This window comes from Emys orbicularis, chromosome 9, assembly GCF_028017835.1.
Source record: "Emys orbicularis isolate rEmyOrb1 chromosome 9, rEmyOrb1.hap1, whole genome shotgun sequence".
In the NCBI taxonomy this organism is placed as follows: domain Eukaryota; kingdom Metazoa; phylum Chordata; order Testudines; family Emydidae; genus Emys; species Emys orbicularis.
In genome coordinates, this window is record NC_088691.1 from 13455884 (window position 1) to 13477373 (window position 21490).

General features: G+C 44.8%; 1 protein-coding gene across 1 annotated transcript; it reads right to left on the reverse strand.

The window, feature by feature from the left end:
• Nucleotides 1-13070: 13070 nt before the first annotated feature.
• On the reverse strand, nucleotides 13071-21093 carry NKAP (NFKB activating protein). The gene is made up of 9 exons (XM_065410574.1): nucleotides 20640-21093; nucleotides 19174-19254; nucleotides 18689-18765; nucleotides 18345-18458; nucleotides 16475-16523; nucleotides 15899-16014; nucleotides 15652-15727; nucleotides 14707-14856; nucleotides 13071-14148 (listed from the first exon to the last, which is right to left on the reverse strand). The coding sequence occupies exons 1-9, from the start codon at nucleotides 20981-20983 to the stop codon at nucleotides 13974-13976; spliced, it is 1182 nt and encodes a 393-aa protein (XP_065266646.1). The 5' UTR covers nucleotides 20984-21093; the 3' UTR covers nucleotides 13071-13973.
• Nucleotides 21094-21490: the final 397 nt, after the last annotated feature.

Here is a 21490-nt window from a genome sequence, read left to right on the forward strand (position 1 = left end):
GACTGGGGGAATCAACAATAAATCCTCTCTGACTGCAGACACAGAGAAAAGAGGAGCAGGGCTCTGCTGAGTCACTTACCCTCAACAAATTCATTTTCTAGCCTTGGGTTTTGAATGCTTTTTGCGCACACGCCCTCTGAATGAGGGCTGTGTTCAGTGGTTTCTAGCTATTAGCTATCTGCATATGGGATCTTTCAGAATAACTAAGGGTATTTTGCTTTCACTTCCCTCCTTACAACCCACTTCTTTCTCCTGCTTTCCTATGTTAATCGCCTTGCCAAGAGGTCTCCAACCCTCCCTGTGCTGGGGTTGTTCCTGGTTTTCTATTGGTCTGAGTTAGACTGTAAGCAGCTCAGGGCAGGAACCTGGTCCTTCAAGTGTTGTGTAGAGACCAAGACAACTCATGATGCTGTAGGGATGAATAACAAGGTGAGCTTTCTGCTTTCTGCTGGAGATGGGTCTGAACCAAACCTCTAGAGCTGAGCCTCCCGAATCCAAGCTTCACACAGTTGGCCCCTCTCTATATACTGAGCATTAGTTGGGAAAGGAGGGCAGTTCCCCTATTAGTACTGGTGCTCTATAGGAAAGCAAATCAAAAACGTAACCCATCCTTCTCTGCTGCCTTTGTCCTCCCTACCCACTCCCCATTCATGCATTCAGGACTGCTGGCTCTCCGACTAACCCCTATTTGTACTATAAAAGGTCACTGAGCAGCTATCAGATTGTAGTAATTTTTGACCACTACCAGCCTGGACTTTAAACAAATCTGTTCTACAGGTTAAAGACTCTATATCCTCATTATCAATCCCCGACCATCCATTCCCTACATTCTGTGTCCTAACAGCTCGCTCTTTGGCATTAATCCTTCATGAGTAAGTGATGCCAGAACGAACCCCGTGGCCTGGAGATGTGAAGGGTCCATGACTTTCTCTTTACATAATCACAGTGAAATTACCTACAAATTCACTGATCGCAATCTACACCTTTAGAAGTGACATTTTCCATTGAATTGCTATTACTCTGGTTTGACTCACTCACCGAAACAAAATTGCTTTCCAGCCAAATAGGAGTTAGTACTAGAAAAATGCAAGGGAGCTGCTGAAGATGTATGAGTCAGAATTCCTGAACATTATCATAAAAAAGTTTAAAGGGCTTATCAACTTTCCTTTCAAAGCCTCTGCTTGTATGGCAAATGCCAAGGCTGGCCAGGTGCTCTCTGTCCCGACAAGAACAAAGGGACATTTGTTCACATTGCTGGTGAGAAACGTACAGCAGCCTTCACAAGGCTAAGAAAGGAGCGATTAAAGGAAGATTAAAGAGCCACGGAAAGGGAGTTTGTTGTAGGCAGAGGCAAGCAGGGAAGGAAAGAGAAAAACAGCCCTGACCCCTTTGTGGGGCATCAAGAGTGCAAAACAGGGAACAAATGCCATTAAATAACAGGAGATTTGATCTACTCTGCTCACACTGGGGGAAATCAGGAGGAGCTCGACTGGGGTGGAGCCAGTGTGAGTGGAGAATCAGGCCCTCCCTAGCCACACTCTTCATGAAGGGAAGGGCCGGATTTTCTGAAATGCTAACGCCTCAAGACCCCACTGAAGTCAAGGGTAGTTAAGGGGCTCAGGCAGCTCAACACTTCTGAAAATCAGGTTCTTTATGGTTAACATATGCATGCTGGGGAAGCTGCCTTGCCCTCTGATGTTATGATGACTCTATTCCATCTTATTGATGGCTTGGTAATATAACTGCCTCAAAATTCAGTTTCATGCAGATATTTTTAAAAAATGAAATAAAAGTACATGAACTAAAGTAAATGGAACTCCCCTGGCTCTACTGCGGTATTAAAGAGAACTTTGGCCCAAATTAGACCCAACATTTAGATCTGAATTTCCCCACATTTGGAGGGGGCTCTGAGTGGACCCATCTCTTGTCTGCGTCTTCAAATATTGTTTGTGTTGCTAAGCACGGAGACCCCAATACTTTTCTAAGGACACCCGGAGCGGGAGCTCTACGGACACGGTGTTCTAGGTTAGCTGGCATGGAGGCTAACTCAGCTCACGTGGCTTTGTTTTCAGTCCATGACCAACTCATCACGCTTCCTGCCTCAGCCTATCTTTTGAAAGATGGAGACAGCTTGGGAATCAATTAAACACAAAGCCCAAAGATCCTGTCACAAGCCGGTCAGTTACAACCCTGGAGGGAGAGTGGGAAGGGAGGAGATAGGACAGATGATGAAAAAAGGGACTGTGTGTGTGAAGATCAGGGAGAGAAAACAGTAGGCGGGCACAAGGGAGAGAAGGAAAGGATGCCAAGTCCCCTGCTGATGATGATGTGGAGCTCCTCGCCATCCCAGCTAAACTGCAGCTGGTGAAAGGCCAGACAGGGCCACTTTGGGTCCGATTACCCTTAGTCTTCCAGAAAATCCACATGCCAGCTGTTTGGCACCCATAGACTTCCCTCCGACCCCCACCACAGGCACTGGGACTTTAGATGCTGGGAAATGGAGTGAAAAGAAATAGATGTTTGCAAAGATCCTTTTAGTTCCCTGTCACAGATCTGATCCAGCGCCCTCTGTTGGCCACAACCGAGATTGCTGAGAGAGGAATTCAAGCCTCTTGAAACTCCCACTGTTGTAAGTTTCCGGGGGAGGGGGGTATTAATTGGCTGTAGCACATTTCCTGGGCACCAACTCTCAGTTACCCTTTCACAGAAATGGAGCCCCTCAGCCCACCTGCCTCATGCCCCCACCTCCATCGCTGACCCCCAAGATACCTCAGTAATTAAACACACCGACTCCCAGAAGCCCACTGAAGGTGCGAGGCTTCTGGGTTACACACACAGTCACTTTGCACAGGGCTCTACACTGCAGTTGCTCTTTACTTAATCACAAGAGATATATACAGATCCACACAAAAATAATAAAAACCTACATGCTCTTCCCCTCACTGTAGCTCAGCCTTCCCTCAGGACTCCTTGGAGAACCATCTATGTTCAGGTTGGCAGGGTTCCCTCTATCTCACCTAGCACCTGCAGCAGCTTCCCCTACCTTAAACAGGTGAAAGATGGTTGAAGAGAGAATGACTGCGCACAAACTGCAGCTTTGGCCCTTTATATTCTTCCAGCCCCTTCAGAGGTGACTCCCTGGTCAGCCTTAACAGGTGACCACAGAGTCCTACCAGAGGATTTCATTGTTAGGCAACTTCTCTCCGACAACCTAGGTCTCCTGGCTGGGAGCCAGTCTTTGGTCTAGAGCTATTACATTTTAATGGTCAAGCACTTAAGTTAACACCCCTCTTCTGTTATCCTTTTGCCAGCCACCATTGGAATTCCAGTCCAACTGGGAGACAAAGAGATGGCAAACTGTTGCATGTTAAAAATGGAGTTTGCAGCTTGGTAAAGACACATACAGAGAGTTCATAATCTCACATCATTCATAAATTGGACAGGCAGATTCCCCAGCTCAACAGAGCATGCCTGAAAGGGCAGATTTGGAACCAGTGCCCAGACTCTGCCCAAACCCATGAAGCTTGGAAGCATGTGGGATCCAAAGGTTGGGTCCAAAATACAGCAGCTTGGTGACTGTTCACATGGGGGAACCCAGACACATTCCATGGATAAGGTTGCCACTTCTGAAGTTAAAAAAAAAAAAAAAAAAGGGGGGGGGGGGAGGGGGGACTTCTGGGATTATCCTGAGCCCATAAAACTGGGAGCTGGCAGTGTGTACTGAGCACTTGTACAGATTTTCCAGGACAGCTACCTCTAAAAAAATAAAATAAAATAAAAAAGGATGATCATGGGAATAGCTGGACAGGTGGCAACAGTATCCATAGACAATATTCTCCCTTGGGCCTGGTGGGGCTCTTTATAATGGAAATCCAATGACAGGATTCTTCTCACCTTATGGAGCATGACTTGATGGAGAACTGGGAGATATTTCCTCTCTGATGATTACCATGGATATACTACAGCCTATGTCTGGACAGCAGGATGAACAAGGTCTGCCTCTTGCCAGACAGATAGTAAGTTTTTCTGGGTTGTCCGTCACAAGCCCTATCCCCCTCTTTGGTTCTGGTGTGATCTATCCTGCACTTTCCACTTGGTTCCATTTGTTTTTGCTTCCACCTTTCTTGCTCCCAACACTTGTCTTTTCAGAATCTCTCCCCCTCTTTCTGTGAAGGACTCCCTGCTCTGGAAGTCCCCCTGCCCAGTGTTTTGAAGGGGCTGGAATTCTCTTCATTGGCGACTCAACAAAAATCACTATGCACTCAAGCTTCCCTGGCTGGGGTCTGGCCTGAATCTTGGTTCAGGGTCTCTGGTCTCCTCCAGAAGGCTGCCTAGCATGAAGCGTTGGGAAGTCAGGGTCATTCATCTGGCCTTTTAATCCAAGGAGCTCTAAAGAGAGCTAGATGATGTCAGGGTAAAGCTGCTTAAGTTCAATGGGCCCCTTGTTTATGCTACAGATTCTGCTGTTGCCACTGCTAGTGAGGGAATTACAGGTCCCATTTTTGCAGCCTTAGCAGAACTACTAGTCTGTTGGAATGGATCAATTTCTGCAGTTCAGCCGGGACCCTTCAATCCAATTTCCCACTAAAGAACACAGATGGGGCTGATACATTCCTGAACAATCTACACAAAGAAACAATGATTAGTGCAAAGTATTGGGCACAGCCCTGTGTGATTGAATGAGGGGCAGGAAGCAAAACACCATTTAAGAACACAGAGGGCTAATGTTCAAAGCAGGGTTTCATTGACTGCTCTCTGGTGTTTAGCTTTCATTTAATTTTCTTGTCTCCGAGCAGTAAACTAAGCTCTGGTGGGTCCCTCTTACTTCTTACTCACAACTCCAAGGAAAAAGCAACAGAGGGTCCTGTGGCACCTTTAAGACTAACAGAAGTATTGGGAGCATAAGCTTTCGTGGGTAAGAACCTCACTTCTTCTTGCATCTGAAGAAGTGAGGTTCTTACCCACGAAAGCTTATGCTCCCAATACTTCTGTTAGTCTTAAAGGTGCCACAGGACCCTCTGTTGCTTTTTACAGATTCAGACTAACACGGCTACCCCTCTGATACTTAACTCCAAGGAACAGTCTCTAGTGTACCTGCTGGACTGGCTCGTGGACTGTACAATCTACACGGCATGGTCTCTAGGTTTCCACATGCTTCCATGACTGAGCCATACTTCCTGTCTTCCCTCATCCCTGCCTACTCCCACACTGCTTTAGGGGCACCCTGCTTTCTCTGTGCCTCTGGCATGTTCCATTGTAATAATAATAGCATTTCCAAAACACCTTGTGTCACAAACATCAATCTATATACCCTGCAACATCCCTGTGCAACAGGTATTGTTGTTATCCTCAGAGGAACTGGGGCTGAGATACAAAAAGGGGTTAGGTTCACATTTTCAGAAGTGGCCTCTAATTTGGGTGCCCACCTCATTGCCAACCCCAAGAGTTACAAAATCTGAGTCAAGTATCAGAGGGGTAGCCGTGTTAGTCTGAATCTGTAAAAAGCAACAGAGGGTCCTGTGGCACCTTTAAGACTAACAGAAGTATTGGGAGCATACTGAGTCAAATCTGAGTCAGTTTCCCCCCCCCCCCCTGGAATCATGAGGATTTTTTTTATAAATCTATTGTGGATTTTAGCTTCTCTTTTGATTTTGAACCCTCTTCCTTTCCCAGGCACATGTACCAGTTAGCATGGCCAACTCTCCCACACGTAGTGAGTGAGGTGAGTCTCACCCTCGCTGCAGGAGCTCTGCTTGCTGCCTGATTGATTGGACGGAGCTTCCAGCTTCTCCCCAAGCCCACAATTCTAATTAGTGAACTCTGGCTCTCCCCAACCCCACACGCCCCAGCAATCAGTTCTGCCCCCTCAACTCCAAGTCAACGCTGACCCCCAGCCTCACTGCTGTTCCCCCAGGGGTTCTTCATCCCCGTTACCCCCTTCCCAGGCCTGGCATTTCTGGGATGGAGGGGGAAGCAGACTGACCCATTTTTCACAGGAGAGGAGGGATTGGAGCCACATAGTGCTGCTGGGCTCTGCCTGCTCCCTCTTCCAGGAGGGCAAGTGGAGAAGGCAGCCAATCAAAGCGGGTTTTCTCCAGGTGGAGGGGTCAGGAAAGCTGAAATTTGTGAGAGGGCTGCAGCTTCTCATGTCATCATTTGCTCCAGCCCCAGCCAAACTGCATCACTGACAAGAAAATAGCACGTTGGCAACACTGGTTTAGACACCAAGCGCCAGATCCACCAAGATATTCAGGCACCAAATCCTATTGATTTTAATGCGAGTTAGGTGCCTAAATGCCTTTGAGGATCTGGGCCCAAGAGGCTGATCTTCAGAGTGCTGAGCACCTGTAGTTCCCATAGATTCCAAGTGGAAGGATGGGGCCTCCACACCTCTGAAGAGCAGGTCCTACGTATCTAAAGTTGGACACCCCACAAACTGCTCCACCCAAACTCAGAGGGCACTTTTCAAAAGTTGGCCTTTGGTCCTTGTCCAGGGACACACATTGAATCAACATCAGAGCCAGAACTGCAGCGCGCTGTCCTAACGCCCAGTCCTGTGGTCTGATCACTAAACCATGCTGTAGCCCACTTCATTATTACTTCCCTTTCTTTTCCCCTTCATACTTTCCTTCCCGAGCAACATTTCTCATTCAGATATACTTGCTGACTGCTTTGGTTTGTCACACAGCCACGGCCCCTTCCCCCAGCGCTAGGTCTCGGAGGCAGACCTTGACTTTTTCAAACTTATTTTTGCTCGCACCATGATGAATTCACAGGGAAAAATGGACAAACACAAGGACTGTCGGGTGTTTCCATGCAAAGCCAGCCAACCAGTGAAAACGGAATGAAGAGCAAAGTTTCTGGGCTGAGAAATTATGTGGGATGAAATTATGAATTTTCTTTGTGGTGAAAGTTTGCCAAAAAGAAGCACAGTTTTCCCCACCCCACCGAGTTAGCACCACTAGGCACAGCTCAGGCCTATCCTGAATGATGCAGAGGACACGGAGCAGCCAGTGCATAGGGCATTTTGTGGCTGGAGGCAGACACAAGGTAATGGAAACATGACTGCGGCGTTGTCCCACTGTGCCATCACCTTGGGGTGCTCATGACAGGGCAGAGCATCAGAGCTAATAAATGGTGAAGAAGTCAAGCAAGTCCCTTTCCTGTCACCAGTGGACACCCATGCAAGATTTGACCCCCTGCAATCTTCCTCTGCTGACTTCAGACTAAGGCTATGGACAAGGAGTCTAGGAAATCCTGCACAGGCTAACCAGGGATTGACCAATCTCTCCTTACCCATTGCAGGTGTTCATTGCAGGGGCTGTAAATCACACAGCCATAGAAGGCAGTGATGACAAAAGCTGCTGGATCCTGAAATCCAGCTTCCTGCTAATGCTGGCCACCTGTTCCCTAGCAGGATCTTCCATGAAGACTGGCCAATGAAGTGCTGCCAGTTAGGATTATTATTGCATACATGGTGCGGCACAAACATAGAGGAAGACAGAGTTTGCTCCATGGACCTCCAGTCTAAGGGCCTGATCCCACTCAGTGGGAGCAGAACAGGGACCCCTCTTGCCACTCTCAATATCTGCACAGCCATAATACTGGTGCTGAACGGCTAAACTTTAAGCAATTATTTTTCTTGTTTTAAAACACAATGGAATGCCTGTACATAGGCTCTGTTTTTCTATTGGCTGGCACTAGTGTTGCCTGGGTGACGGCTGTGTGCAAACACTCTTTTAAGGAACCCAGAGAGCCAGCTGCTTAATGAGCCCTGGGAATCTGCAGGCTACAGGGGATAGAGCAGATCCCAGCACTAAGGAAAAAACCTGTAAGGTGCATTCAGACAGGTAGGCATGAGAGCAGTTCTACTGTCTACCCCTGGGACCTGAAGAATTCAGTGCCACATTTGAGGCTCAGACCTGATGCCCCAGGAATATCACCACTCTTGTCGGTGGGACCTGCCAGCTAAATCCCTGAACTTCCCTCTGCATATTACTGCAGTAAAGAGCTCAATCCAATGCACTAAACCTATCTGATTTATGAGAGTAGGAGAGAACGGCTGCTTTCTAATATTGGCAGGGAGATATTTTATGACTAGACTTTGGTGTGGGTATATACAGGAAATGAGGGGTCAGGGGCTATAAGGGAATTGACCAATGAAAGCAGCTGCTGTTTTGCTATCTCTTTCCAGATCAGCTGAAGGTCTGTTGGGGGTAGATTAGGTGAGAAAGCCAAGCTCTACCCAAGTTTCATTTATTGACCTTTTCCTAGTGAACTTGTCAATTTCTCTCTCTAAAGCTGAGGGTAATGGATGTGGGAGATGAAGATGCTGCCATCAAGGAAAAAGCACACATTTTAATTGAGGATGTAATCAGGGATGCAAAAGAGCATCTGCGAGATTTGCAAGAAAAAGAGAGAGGTATTGAAATATAGAGCCGGCTGCATTCAAAAATCCTTTAGCGTGTCAGAGCCCCATCAGGCGGCTTAAGCAGCATATTGTCTGTTTGCAGAAGCTGAGTACATCATCCAAAACATTCAATGGACCTCGTGCGAGGACTTTACAGTGGAAAGGGGACAGCAGCAAATTGAGGAATACATGTCAGTAAGTGACAGAGCCATTTTTTCATTCAGTATAACTGAAAATGAACTGAGCCAACATGGCCTGCTCCCTTGGACACTGATGAGTGAAGTTATGATCTATTATTTATTGCTGGTAGTACTTACTACAGTCTACTTTCCAAACGGAGGCCCAGCACCCTTTGTCCAGATGTGTGTGTAAAGGGGCACTGTAAAGGTAGACTGCTCAAGTGTGTGTGTGTGTAGGGGGCGGGGAGGGTTAAACTTCTCCACCTAACTCTCAGTGATGGCAGCCTAACACCATGAGAGCTTTGAACACCCACTGAGATGTCACTTGAGTCATGCAGAAAGGTGCTTGGACATTTTCTGGAGCTTGGTTCTGTTCCCTGATAGCTCCAAATACTCCTTTTGAAACCCTTCTCGCTGTCTTCCAAGCTTCACTTGCATGTCCTGCCCCCAAATTGCTTCCTCAGCAGGCCCTTTAACTACTCAATGGCACCCTGGGGTGGTTTTCCAATTGGTCGGAAGGCCCTCTCTCCTCACATGCTCGGGTGCTCTCCATTTCCTTATTGTTCCCCTCTGCAAAACTCTGTGTCCTAATGGCCTTTGGATGAGACTGATGTATGTCCATGCAGTGAGATTGTCTTTGGCAGCTTAGGCCCAGCACCTCAGATATTTATTTGAAATCAATGGGAGTTAGGCAACTAAGCCCTTCTGAGGGCCTCGGTTTAGACTATCTAATGGGTTCTTTTTAACTGTCACCTTCACTAGACAGCTTTACACAAATATTACATGAAAAATCCAAGAACCCGAATAGAGCTTAAAGTACAGCTGAGGGTCTAAGGCCATATGAATACAGGAAATGCCAAAGCAGAAGACAGCACTGTTTCCTCTGGTCTAGTGGACTGCTTGCCTCCAGCAGTGACCTGTTTAAATCCCATCTCTAATGCTGATTTCATGTCGCCTGGGACAAGTTTTAGAGCCAATATTTGTAAGTACCTGTAAATTTTAGGCACCCAAATTTTGAGACCGCTTGGGTCCAATTTTCAGAAACACTGAGCACCCGCAGTTCTCATTGCATCCATCTGGCGCCGAGGGAGCTCAGCAACTCTGAAAAACCAGGCTTTTGGTGTCCAACACTGGCCCCCCCAAAACCTGAGGCATCCAAATTTAGAGACACATTTTGAAAACTTGGACCTAAAGCTGTGTGTCTTCATGTCCCCATCTGAAAACAGGGAAAATATTCACTTGCATCACATGATGTTTATCGTTTTTAAGGAGCTTTGTATATGAAAAGTGGCACAAATTAGAAATGCACCTAGTCAACTACTAGGCCCGGGGGTATCCATGTTAGTCTGTATCTACAAAAACAACAAGGAGTCCGGTGGCACCTTAAAGACGAACAGATTTATTTGGGCATAAGCTTTCGCGTGTAAAAAACCAAAAGCTTATGCCCAAATAAATATTAGTCTTTAAGGTGCCACCGGACTCCTTGTTGTTCTAGTCAACTACTATATGCAATATTGAATGAAGAAAAATCCTTCTGAACTCTACAATCAAGCTTAGAAGCATTAGAATGACAACCCAGCTAACTTTAACATGCCTTCTGTTATTGCAAATGCTGCTCTGTGTACATTGAATCTTCTAGGAATCTTGTTAAAACTATTTGCCCCAGTAATATGCTGCAGAAGTAAGTTCTTGAGGTGACTGTGAATAGACAGTGTTTAAAAGTAGCATTTCCTTTTTACCATGTCCCCATAATCTTGATTTGCGTGGCAGAGTTAAACAAGAGCAACTCAATCTCTTTTTTTCCCACTTCCCTTAAGTCATCTGTACTAGAGAGTGGAAGTCTTATAGTGTGGTGTATGTTCAGCAGACGTGGGAGTTTCATGAGAGCTGGCTTCACTGGTCAGACTACCTCCAGGAAGAAGAACTGAAGTACAGCAGGAGGTACCATTACCGGGTTCGCTGGAGCATCCCAACATGTAGGAAGCCCATTCCACAAGCAACAGCATGCATCTATTTCATCATCGAGATCTCCAAAATTAAACCACCTGTACGTATTCAAAATATTACTCAACCATCTCATTTTTCCCTTTGAAATGAGAGAGTAAAAGTCTCACTTTACTTACTCTGTGGAATGAGAAAGTGGTAGATTAAATTATTATAGTATGTAAGATGTGGGGTCAAAATTTGTCCAAGTGAAGTTCAGAACTGCACAAGTGATTAGATCAGTACTTGATCCCTGTCAAAATTCTGGTTTGAATCCATCTCTCTGAAAAATGAGAAAACATCCTATAGTGTGCTGAGACTAATATTCCAGGAAGAGACCTGGGATATGAATACTACAACCTGAGACCCTCACTAAAATTTATAGTTCTTTGGCCTTCCTCCCCTTTGCTGCTAAAATGTAACCTTAGAGTGCATGCTACTTTCATTCATTTTTATAGTGTTTGCACAATGTGCTGTAATACTATGAAGAACTATCACAAAACTAAATGTCAAAATAAATGATGTTTGCACTGAATCATCTGACTTTCTTTGATGGTTTTTGCTTATTCACTCAGTTGCAATTCTGTGGTTTGTCCAGTAGATCTCCCACGCTGTTGTGCGACTGGGTAAAGTCTAGCTGTCTGGCTCGAAGGAGACTTAGAATTGTGTGTAAACAAATACCTTCTGCTCTGACTTAGAATAAGATTACAGATTACATCGTTCTAGCCATGCAACCTATTTAAAGAGAGAATTGTAACGGATAAAAATGCCTACTTTACCTGTACTCTAGTAAATGTCTGATCTCTACTCTCACTTTCATCTATTGCAGACCTTGCCGGTTGAGGTATTCTTCATTTTGGAGTCAAATAGGCTCATTCACAGGTATATTTTGTTCTGTAGCTTTTTTTTAAGCAACAAACCAGTGTAGAGGGGCCCTAGCAACTCTGCATAAAACATAGTTAATTTCAGGTATGTCCAGCTAGATTAGAAATGGGTACAGATACACTCAGCTATGGTGGGGTGGGGCCTGTCAGGGAGTCAGTTCCAGCAGGCTGATGCTGTCTGGCCCTGCCCTGCTATTGGCTGCTCTAACTTACACCCGCTGAGGATATTGTGCTTTGGCCATACCCCCCACCAGGGCTGAGTGGTTGTGACATAAGTCAGCTATGGTGGCTCTGTAAATGCTGCGGCTTCCCAACAGGGGGAGTTCCAGGCTGTTTCTGGCCTTTGTGGCACAATACGGGTGAAGCAGGGTTAAGTGTCTAATCCGTGATGTGTATGTGGAATGCGAGTAACAACTCACAGCCTTATACAAACTGGGAGCCCAACCTAGCTCCAGCAGCATTTGAACATGATCTATGTAAATTTATCTTTTTATATCACAAGCGAGTTCTAGGACAGTGCTCCAGCAGAGGCAGGAAAGTGAACTGGCTATAGCCGAGTTCTTAAACTCCTGTCCATGTGACTCAGGGAAACCACACTAAAATCCCACCAAGCCACAAAAAAAACCAAACAAACACCACTTGAACCACACCGAGCTAGCATAGTTCCTTATCCCAGCATGGACATGTTCCATGGGTGTCTATTTCCTGCCTACTGAATTAGTGATGGATTTACACAGGCCTAAAAAGCCTCATTCTTCCAGGGGATAGGCTTGCCCACTTCAAAGGACCTCTTTCCAGCTGTCTGAACTCTGATTTCCAGCTGACTGCTACCTTTGTTCTTAAACTGTCCTGTTTTTTTCTAGACCAGGACAGTGTCGGTTTAGAGAAAAGTGGCTCAAAGACATCATTGAAAGCAAGAGGATTCTCATGGACAGTATAACTTTCTAAATAAACATTTGCTTCAGATTAAATCCAATTCAAAAGGGCACCTACAATCTGTTGGTGTTATATGGAAATAAACTAAGGGCACTGCCATAGGCTTTTTTGTTTTGTCTTTCCTTCTCGTTTACTAGCTCTTCTGAATTAGATCCTACAATAATGGTACCTGGCTACTACATTCTGCACACAAGTTTTAAATTAGCGTGACATTAACATTGACAGCTTAAGGACCTGATCTTTCAACTTGCTCTGCACAGACGCATGGGTAAGGCTAGCAGAAGAGTTACAAGATCAAGATACATAGTTTAAAGATGAGGAGAGGTAGATTAAGCCTAATGTTATGTTAAAATAAGGTTTATAAATCCAACAGAAGTAGATAACAGGATTTCTAAAGTTTTTATGGAAACCTACACAGGGTATAAGTATTTCCACCCCTCAGAACTACAAACCAGGGATTTTAAAAGTACGTCCAGACACTATTTTACTTTTTTTTTTTTTTTTTTTTTTAAAGTATTTAAGAATGAATAAGTTAAAGCATACTCATTTTGGAAATAAGCCAGATGACAATGTGGGAACACTGGATGAGAATTGATCAGGAGTAGGCCTCTAACCTCAAATCTTAAGAGATTAATACTACTGGGGAAAAAAAAAAAAGGAAATTAAAATACAAGGAGTTAAAATAATAAGGGTTTAATCTAGAAGATTTCCAAGAGCAAAGAAATTCAGAACTGGAATTAAAATCCATCCTCAGTTATTACCTATGTATTTCCAGAACTTCCAAACACTGGTCCCTACTGCACCCCATCTGAGAGAGATATCTATGTACAGCTAAGCAGAGAAGCACACAAGCTTTTAGTTCTTTCATTCATGTCCTGGGCTTTTGGAGGTTCTAGGCCAGACCCTTAATGTTACTACTTCTATAATATACACTGCTTGTGATCTTTTTTTAAAATAGCTGAAGCCAATATCTATTAAATTACAAATATATTCCTATTTACAAATGGAGTCTGAACCACAAGACATGAAATGAGTTTTCTTCCTCAAAACAACTAAAAGGAAACCCTAAATGTAAAGTGTGTACAGAACTTTTCACAAGTACATCATAAATGAACAGTCATATTCAAATCTAAACGGACATTTAGGAGTTCCTTAATTTTTGCTACTAGTAGTAGCCTATTCATGGTGGTGAAGTCTAGTCTGATTTTGTCCATGCTGATTAACCAAAATAAATGAAAGATGGTTATGTTTCATTTCACCAGCAGCAGCTGATGGTATCCTGTTGCGTCCATATCGAGGTCTAATACAGTGCTTGTATGATCATGAACCTCCGAGTGCTCCTCGGTCTCATTCAGGATTCTGTACTTCCCCTAATGGCAGTTGCCTACAGCTGGTGAATGAGTTGTCCAAGAAAGCCTGCTAAGGGTAATGGTTTCTTTGATACAAATGATCCATTCCTGAGAAATGCATCCCATCGGGTGGAAGGCACTGCAGCACTTTACAGCTGTTTCCAAGTCACAACAAGAAGAGGTTAGCCACTGTTTACTACAATCCGTGCTGTACAATTGGGGGGGGAAGGAGTTATTTGTCTTCTTTGCCCTTAGTCTTTCTGTAGACCATCTCCCGGAAGCTAGCCAGGATCTTGTTCTCTCGCTTCCGTCTCTCCTCCTGGTTGAAAGATGCCAGAGCTCTCTTCTCATCTGCACTGTAGATCTGGTTCTCTTTACGCAGACGCACAGCTTCCATTCGGCGATGCCTGAGGAGAACATTGCATTTGTCAGGAGGCAAAAAACCATTTACCCTTGCCCTCTTTGGGAGACTATTTCCCCACCCCCGACTGTACAGCCTACATTGCCTTTCCTATTATCCACTATGCTATCTGGAACGCACCAACACTGCCATCTCTATTATCTGAGCATCAGGCTTCCAGTGATCTGAACTCAAACTATATTTACATTTTAGTGCAATTATAATACCTAGCTCTTATATAGTGCTTTTCATCCATAGACCTCAAAGAACTTTACAAAAGAGGTCTGAATCAGTATCCCCATTTTACAGAGGGGAAACTGAGGTGAAGATGATAGGAGAGCTGCAGAGTATTTTTGCCCTTGGGAAAAACATATATGTAACAAACTTGCTGTAAATCAGCAGAGATTAATAAGTATGTTTGTAGTCATAGGCTGTTTAACCTTTTTGATTGTTGCATAATATACACACTTAGCAACTTGTCTTTGGTGCTTTCAACTTGGTCTCCCACGCAGTTGTAAATCTCACCCTAAGTGCCATCATCAAAAAAAAAAAAAAAAAACCCTACCTGCTACCACTCATTACATAACCAGAGCTCTCGAATGATGCGATCTCTTCACTGGTCAGGCCAATTTCACCTCTTCGAGGGATGCGTTTCCCAGCCTTTACGTACTCTGCCATGGCTGCCCCTTCACCAGGCAGCAAAGCATGGCCATAGCTAAATAAAAAAAAAAAAAAGTCATCCATTTCAAACTGAAGAGGTCACAAGAGTAATTAAACCACGAGCTAACGCAGAGGAGACCGGATAAATCTAGCACTAGGAACTCAACTAAATGCTGTGTATTTCCTGCAACTAGAGCAGCAGCATCTTTAATCGTTTGTTCAACCTCTTGGACACGACACACTGGAATACTCGCTTCCATGCTGGATTTCCAGACTAACTGAAGCAAGGAAGTTTGTAACAAAAGCTTCCATTTACTGCAGGACTGGCTTCCTCTAGGCTGACACGTTACTAAAGCATGATTGTTGCTCTGGGACAGCTGGAGCGGAATGGTCACTAAGAGTAACTCACTTGACCTCTCGCTATTCATCACCATTTCTCCAGTTAACGTACGCGCTTCCTTTATTGTGGCAGTTTCCATCAGTGAGAGAGATTGAAAATCATTATAATTAATTCATTTTGATTAAGCTAATGGAGAATTTGATTTAATGGTAAGTTGGGATAAAGTCACCACACTGCAGAAAGTATTTGAAAAAATAATACTGTAACATGGCCATTCTATTGAAAACTATGTAACAAATTGTCTGTAACAAAAGTTACCAGGTACACACTGAAAGTTCTAGCTGATTTCAGTAGGTTTTCAATTTAAGAATAAAAAACACAGATTTAGTGCCGCTAACAAATTGAAGTCTGAGAAAACGTCACCTTCACTCATGGCTATCTGGCATGGTAGCCTTCATGTTTAATTTCCTTGATTTGAACTGTTTGTGTAAATCATATATGATTACTTACTTCAAAGGCCTATCATCTTGAGATGCATGCATTTTTGGAGCTTCTGGTCCAATTAAATTATCAGCGTCTGTATTTTCTGCAATACAAATAATCACAAATATTATTGCTGTACCTTCTGCTTCCAGAAATCTGTCACACACCTGTCTAAGTCAGGTCAGTTACACAGGACATCAACATATCAGCAACTGATATTACTGAACAGAATACCTAGGAGTTATAACAGAAGTGTTAAATAGAAAGAACCTACTTGATCTCTCAATCCAGAGATCGTCCCCTTGAAGTGCTTCATCATCAGAATCTTCACTACTCGAATCACTGGATTTCTTCCTACTCCTCTTACTCTTCTTTTTCTTAGACTTCTTTCTGTTACGACGTTAAAGACGAGACAGACAGATGTTTATACGCCTCATGGGGAAAAGGGATAGTGCTAGAGGCCAGGCTCAATTGATCCATTTTTCAAGCAACTTCCCAGTGGAGGATTCAATTGGTATCTATCTGTTCAATAAGACACAAAACACATTTCATTCTACAGATCCAGCAAGTACCATTATGGGTCTTGCACGCACCATTCTTTGGCAGATTCCTCTCTCAAGTTTGGACTGGGCCCTTCATTAGCCAGAATTCAGTTTGTCTGAGGGAGAGTCATGAAGATTCTGAAGTGAGGCTATTACATGATACTGTGGGCCCCTTAACTACAGGAGACACGGAAATGTTGGCTCTTCCTTACTCATCATCTAGGGAAATAATACCATAATAGTGGAAGACACATACAGATTTAAAAACAGCAGTGTTTTAAATGCAATATTTTAGAGACTGCTCTTACTTTCTATGTTTCTTTTTCTTCTTCTTGGTTTTCTTTTTATCTTCCTCATCTGAAAAATCAAACATACAATCACCAAAAAAACCACCGTAATAAAATGAAGAAAGTACCGAACATTATTGGAAATATAACCCGCCCCCCCACAACAGCAGCTAAAGTAAGGTGGAGAGAACTAAAGCCATGCAACACTGAGCTACTCACCTGGGATAAAAGTAGAAATGCCCCTGAATTCTTCAGTTCACCCTACACCAGAATGGCTTAGTGATTAGCTACTATTCCTGGGGGAATTCTGCACCACTGCGCACGTGCAGAATTCATGTCCAGCGCAGAATTTATTCCCCCATAGAAAATATATTCTGCTGAGAAGTGCTGCAGTTATGTCTTTCACCCACCACAGGCTGCTGTGGCACCAGAATAGCCAGCTGCGTTCATCACAGCACCCTGCCAGTGGCGCCAGGTTAGGATAGACAGAGTGGGGCATATCAAGCTGCTGGGGGGTGGAGAATGACTGGGCATGGGCTCAGGAGCTAGTGAGGTGACAGTACTGAGCATGGGGCTGAACGGGAGGGCCACACAGGGACAGGGGGTGCGTGCAGGGACACATGGGGATGGGGGCAAATGTGCTTGACTGAATGGGAGAGACTTGGGATTGGCTAGGGTCTGCATGGGGGAGGCTCTACGACACCCTAACAATCCTCCCCCCCACCCCCCCAATGTTTTGTACTTCTCCCATCCACACCCAACCCTCCAGGTTCACTCCCAGGCTCCTTCCCTCTCCCTTAGCTCCTCCATTACCCCAACTCCCCCAAGCCTTTGCATTGCTTCTGAGGGGTGTGGGAAATACATTTCTGTATTGTAGTTTAAATGAATTACTTGAAGTTCTGTATTAATATGCCTAGTAAGGAATCTATTTGTCAAAAAAACATTATCTGAATATTTTTTTTGTCTGTATTGTTACAGACATACTTGCTGACAAGTATTTTTAAATAAATTACCATAATAATTGAAACTGGCGTGATTATATTGTGTTATTTTGACAAATAAAATATGTAGAATTTTGCAGAATTCTAAAATATTGAGCGCAGAATTCCCCCAGGAGTAACCGTGCATTAGAGGGGAGGGTCTCAATTCCAGGTAATTTACAATATCCAAACAATGTCAAAACAATATTATTCAATGTACTCATATACTATCACCACCTGAACTGAGATGCCTGATGGATTAAATTCAGGATACCATTCACTGATGGCCAAACCCCATGTACAGAACAAGAGACACTGCAAACTCAACAGAACAGTGAAATAATTTAAACTATAGGATTATTGATTAATTTCTATGGGAATGGCTATTGAAGTTCAGCAACAGAGGCTGTATGTTGCCTCTGGGCTAGAGTGTTGTGATTTCACATCCTGCACAAAGTGGATTAGGGCTGAGAGATTTCATAGAGGATGTGTTTTAAGGAGACATTTGAGTGGAGGGAGTGGTGATTTGGTGCACAAGAACAGAGGCTATTCTAAATACAAGAGGTGGCATTGAGATGAGAATGGGAAAAGGGCACAAAGGGAAACCATTCAACATTAGTCTTGAATAGAGTCCGAAAAAATTAGAGCTGAATACAGGTACAAGTGGAATTTAAAAAGCTTCACTACAATTTATATGGCTATTGGGAAAAGAGAAACATTTGTCTTCAGAATGTATTCTGCAGTCAACAGATTCACAGATTTCCCCCCCCATAACGAGCAACTAATGTACGAAATCCCAGAATGTCGTGAGAATGCCAACACAACAGATGCAATATTCCAAAGGATTATAAACAACACATACAATAGAAGGATTCAGACCATATAGTTTAATAGAAGCCTTGTTTTCTTACCACTCGTGTTTAGCTCAGACTCAGACTCGCTGTCACTGTCCCCAGAATGCTTTCTGTGTTTTCTTTTGGACCTCTTTCTTTTCTTTTCCTTTTTCTTCTTCTTCTTTTTCTCTTCTGTAAAGATTTGAAAAGAGAATGTTACCTGCAAGATGAGTATAGTTTGGCACTCCATTAATATTTTTGGATCTTATTCTGCTAGCATCCTCCTCTCCTGGAACTCTATCATGCTGGCTTTACTGAGTCCTACTGAAGTCAGTAGAGTTCTTTGTAAGTAAGGTGAACAGATTCTAACCCTCAATCTTCTATTAAGTGTGCAAACAACTTCTATGGTCAAAACGAAATACCTTCTGAACTGGAATCTGAAGAGCTACTCTTCTTAGATTTTGCCTCCTCATCTTCTGCTGGGGTATGCTCATCGGAACTGAACAGAAACAAAAAGATCTTAAATATTATGAAATATGATTTGAAGTGCAGATTGTTTATCCAAAATCAAAACACATGTATAATTGTTTGCAGATTCAGAGCCTGTGTTAGTAATGAAAGAAACCATTAAACAGCTAATATTTGAGTCACTCTCTGAAAACACAAGACGTTATTTGATCTACAACATGCTGAAACCTCTGTTGGGATTATATGAAAAATTGTATCCAGTTATGACTGTTTAGTGATTTACCTTTGGAGACGTGTAACCTGAATTACAAAGAATAAAGAAAGCAGAACAAGAACATTTCTGTAAAGTAATAGTAACATTTATTATCAATACTATTTTAGCATAAGACTCCAGACCAGAGTTCCAGAAGGAGAAAAAAACCCATGAGAAATTACTTACTCTGGGTCAGGAAACTTTGGTGACAGTCCCCAGACTTCAGGTGCTCCCAGTTCACCAATCCTCTCTCTCTCATTTAGTCTCCTGTAAAGGTACATGCCTGCATTAAAACCTATTGTGCTACTCCCACCAAACAGATATTCAAAACCTGAGTAATTTGTGTTTTAGCAGCATTTCTAGTCTCTGAAATTAGATTTGGTGAAAGGATATTTTCTTCACTTTAGTATTTAAAATTTGTTTATTCCTTCCAAAACCAAGACTTAATTCAATGTTAGTTTTCTCAATCACCAGGGGGACAGTAACCAAGGCAGGTCTGAGAAATTTTAAAGTGGACCGCTGAAAGCTTCAGTTAACCTTCAGACTTTCTAGGCTAGTAGAACAGGATTTTTGGCCACATATGTAATGTTCCAAATTGTCTTAGGAAGTAGATGTAATCGTCACAGTAGACATATTATTTGTAATGATGAAAACTAAAACGCAAAGGTAACTAGTCTGTGGCAGATTATTGCACGAGACATCTCTCTGGCTGCCCTTATCTATAAAATGGAAGACGTAATCTGCAGAGACAACAAATTCCAATATGTGATGCTTTGCTTTTGATCAGAACAATCCATTGCATGTTCACACTTCTCATTGCTGTAGGCTCATTGCAAGCTTGTCAACTCTGCAGGCTACCCAAGATAGCTTAATGCACTGGGCCCTGTCATACCTGTGGGGCTGCATCACTACACTAATACAGATAACTCAAATCTACTTCATTTCATATCCTTTGGGGCTCCTAATTACCTCCCCACATAGTTTCTTTAATGGGCAAAATTAGGGCAAAACTAACAAAGTACCCCAAAAACTAAGGTGGAACAAGCAATGAACCTAGTAGCTAAGTGGTGAGCAGCCATGGGTCATTTAAAACAAGACTGGAGAAAGCAACAGAGGGTCCTGTGGCACCTTTAAGACTAACAGAGGTATTGAGAGCATAAGCTTTCGTGGGTAAGAACCTCACTTCTTCAGATGCAAGAAGTGAGGTTCTTACCCACGAACGCTTATGCTCCCAATACCTCTGTTAGTCTTAAAGGTGCCACAGGACCCTCTGTTGCTTTTTACAGATTCAGACTAACACGGCTACCCCTCTGATACAAGACTGGAGAAGGCACTAAAAAATACACTGTAAGGAACACTCCTCCACTGGGAAAAAGGGATGGTCTCGTGTCTGTGGGACCAAGGATAGTGGACAGAAAGAGGCGGCGGTAGGGACCACACATTCAGAGCCTGGGTGGGATGGATCCAGGGTGCGCTGCCAGGGTTGGGGGTCTGGCTCTCGGCGTGGGGCAGTGGGGACCACGGCTGGGTGTCCGATGATCAGGGATGAGGGGACGGCGCTATTTCGAGGTGACTGAGGCTGGTTCTTGCCTCTGCCTCTCCTCACAACTCCCTGGCTCGGGGGCCCGGGGCGATAGGAGTTTGGGGCTCGCCTCTGCCGCAGGATCTCCTCCTTCTCCTTCTCGTAGTAGTCCGGCCACTGCTTCCCGCCGCCGCCGTGGTGATGGTGCCCGTGGTGAGCGGAGGAGGAGCGCGGCCCGCCCGGCGTGCGCTCCCGGGAGCGGGACCAGCTGCGGCTCCGCCGGTGGCCCGAGTGCTTCAAGCCGTTGCGCTCCCGGGACCGCGACCTCCTGCCCCGCTTCTCGGGAGACGCGGGCCGGTGGGGGCGGCTGGGTCTCGGGGGCGAGGGGCTCGCGGAGGAGCTGCTGCTGCTGCCGCCCTTCCGCCGGGAGCCTGGAGACCCTTGGGGGCTTCGAGACCGGGACACCGGGGCCATCACGGCCTCCCGGGTTACTACCCTAGCGCCAGCAGCGACCGCAGGGTACTTCCGGGTGGCGCACTAGTGAACCTCCCCGTGCAACACCACTTCCGGTCGCTGCACTCTTCCCTCGTCACTAAGAAAGTACTTCCGGGTACCGCCATTGACATCCGCCCCCAGGGAAACAACTTCCGAGTGTTACCACCAAGCCCTTCCGGTACTCGTGCAGAGAGGAAATGAATATCGGAGTGCAACACACTAGCTCGCCGCCCTGCAACGAGGCTGTGTCGTTTGGTTCCTACGGCAGGTTGCGTGGCGGGCGAGCGGCCAGACGTGTTTGCGGGATGCACGAGGAGGAGCAGGGGGCCGCAGTGCCAGGTAAGGAGACGGACACGGTGCGGGGAACGAGGGGAGCAGCGCAGCCGGTGCAGCGCCCCCCCGACCCCATCTGACAGCGGGGCAGCCTGGCCCCCCCACGCACGGGAGCCGAGGCGGGAGGGCACAGGAGCTGCTCCCCACGCGAGG

Excerpts from the sequence above, each read along its gene's own strand:
- NKAP (XM_065410574.1), bottom strand. The coding sequence starts at position 20,983 with ATGGCCCCGGTGTCCCGGTCTCGAAGCCCCCAAGGGTCTCCAGGCTCC. Across the intron at positions 16,015-16,474 it reads AAGAAAAAGAAACATAGAAA|AAAGAAGTCTAAGAAAAAGA; the intron begins GTAAGAGCAGTC and ends ACGTCGTAACAG. Across the intron at positions 14,149-14,706 it reads TATGTAATGAGTGGTAGCAG|GCATCGCCGAATGGAAGCTG; the intron begins GTAGGGTTTTTT and ends TGTTCTCCTCAG.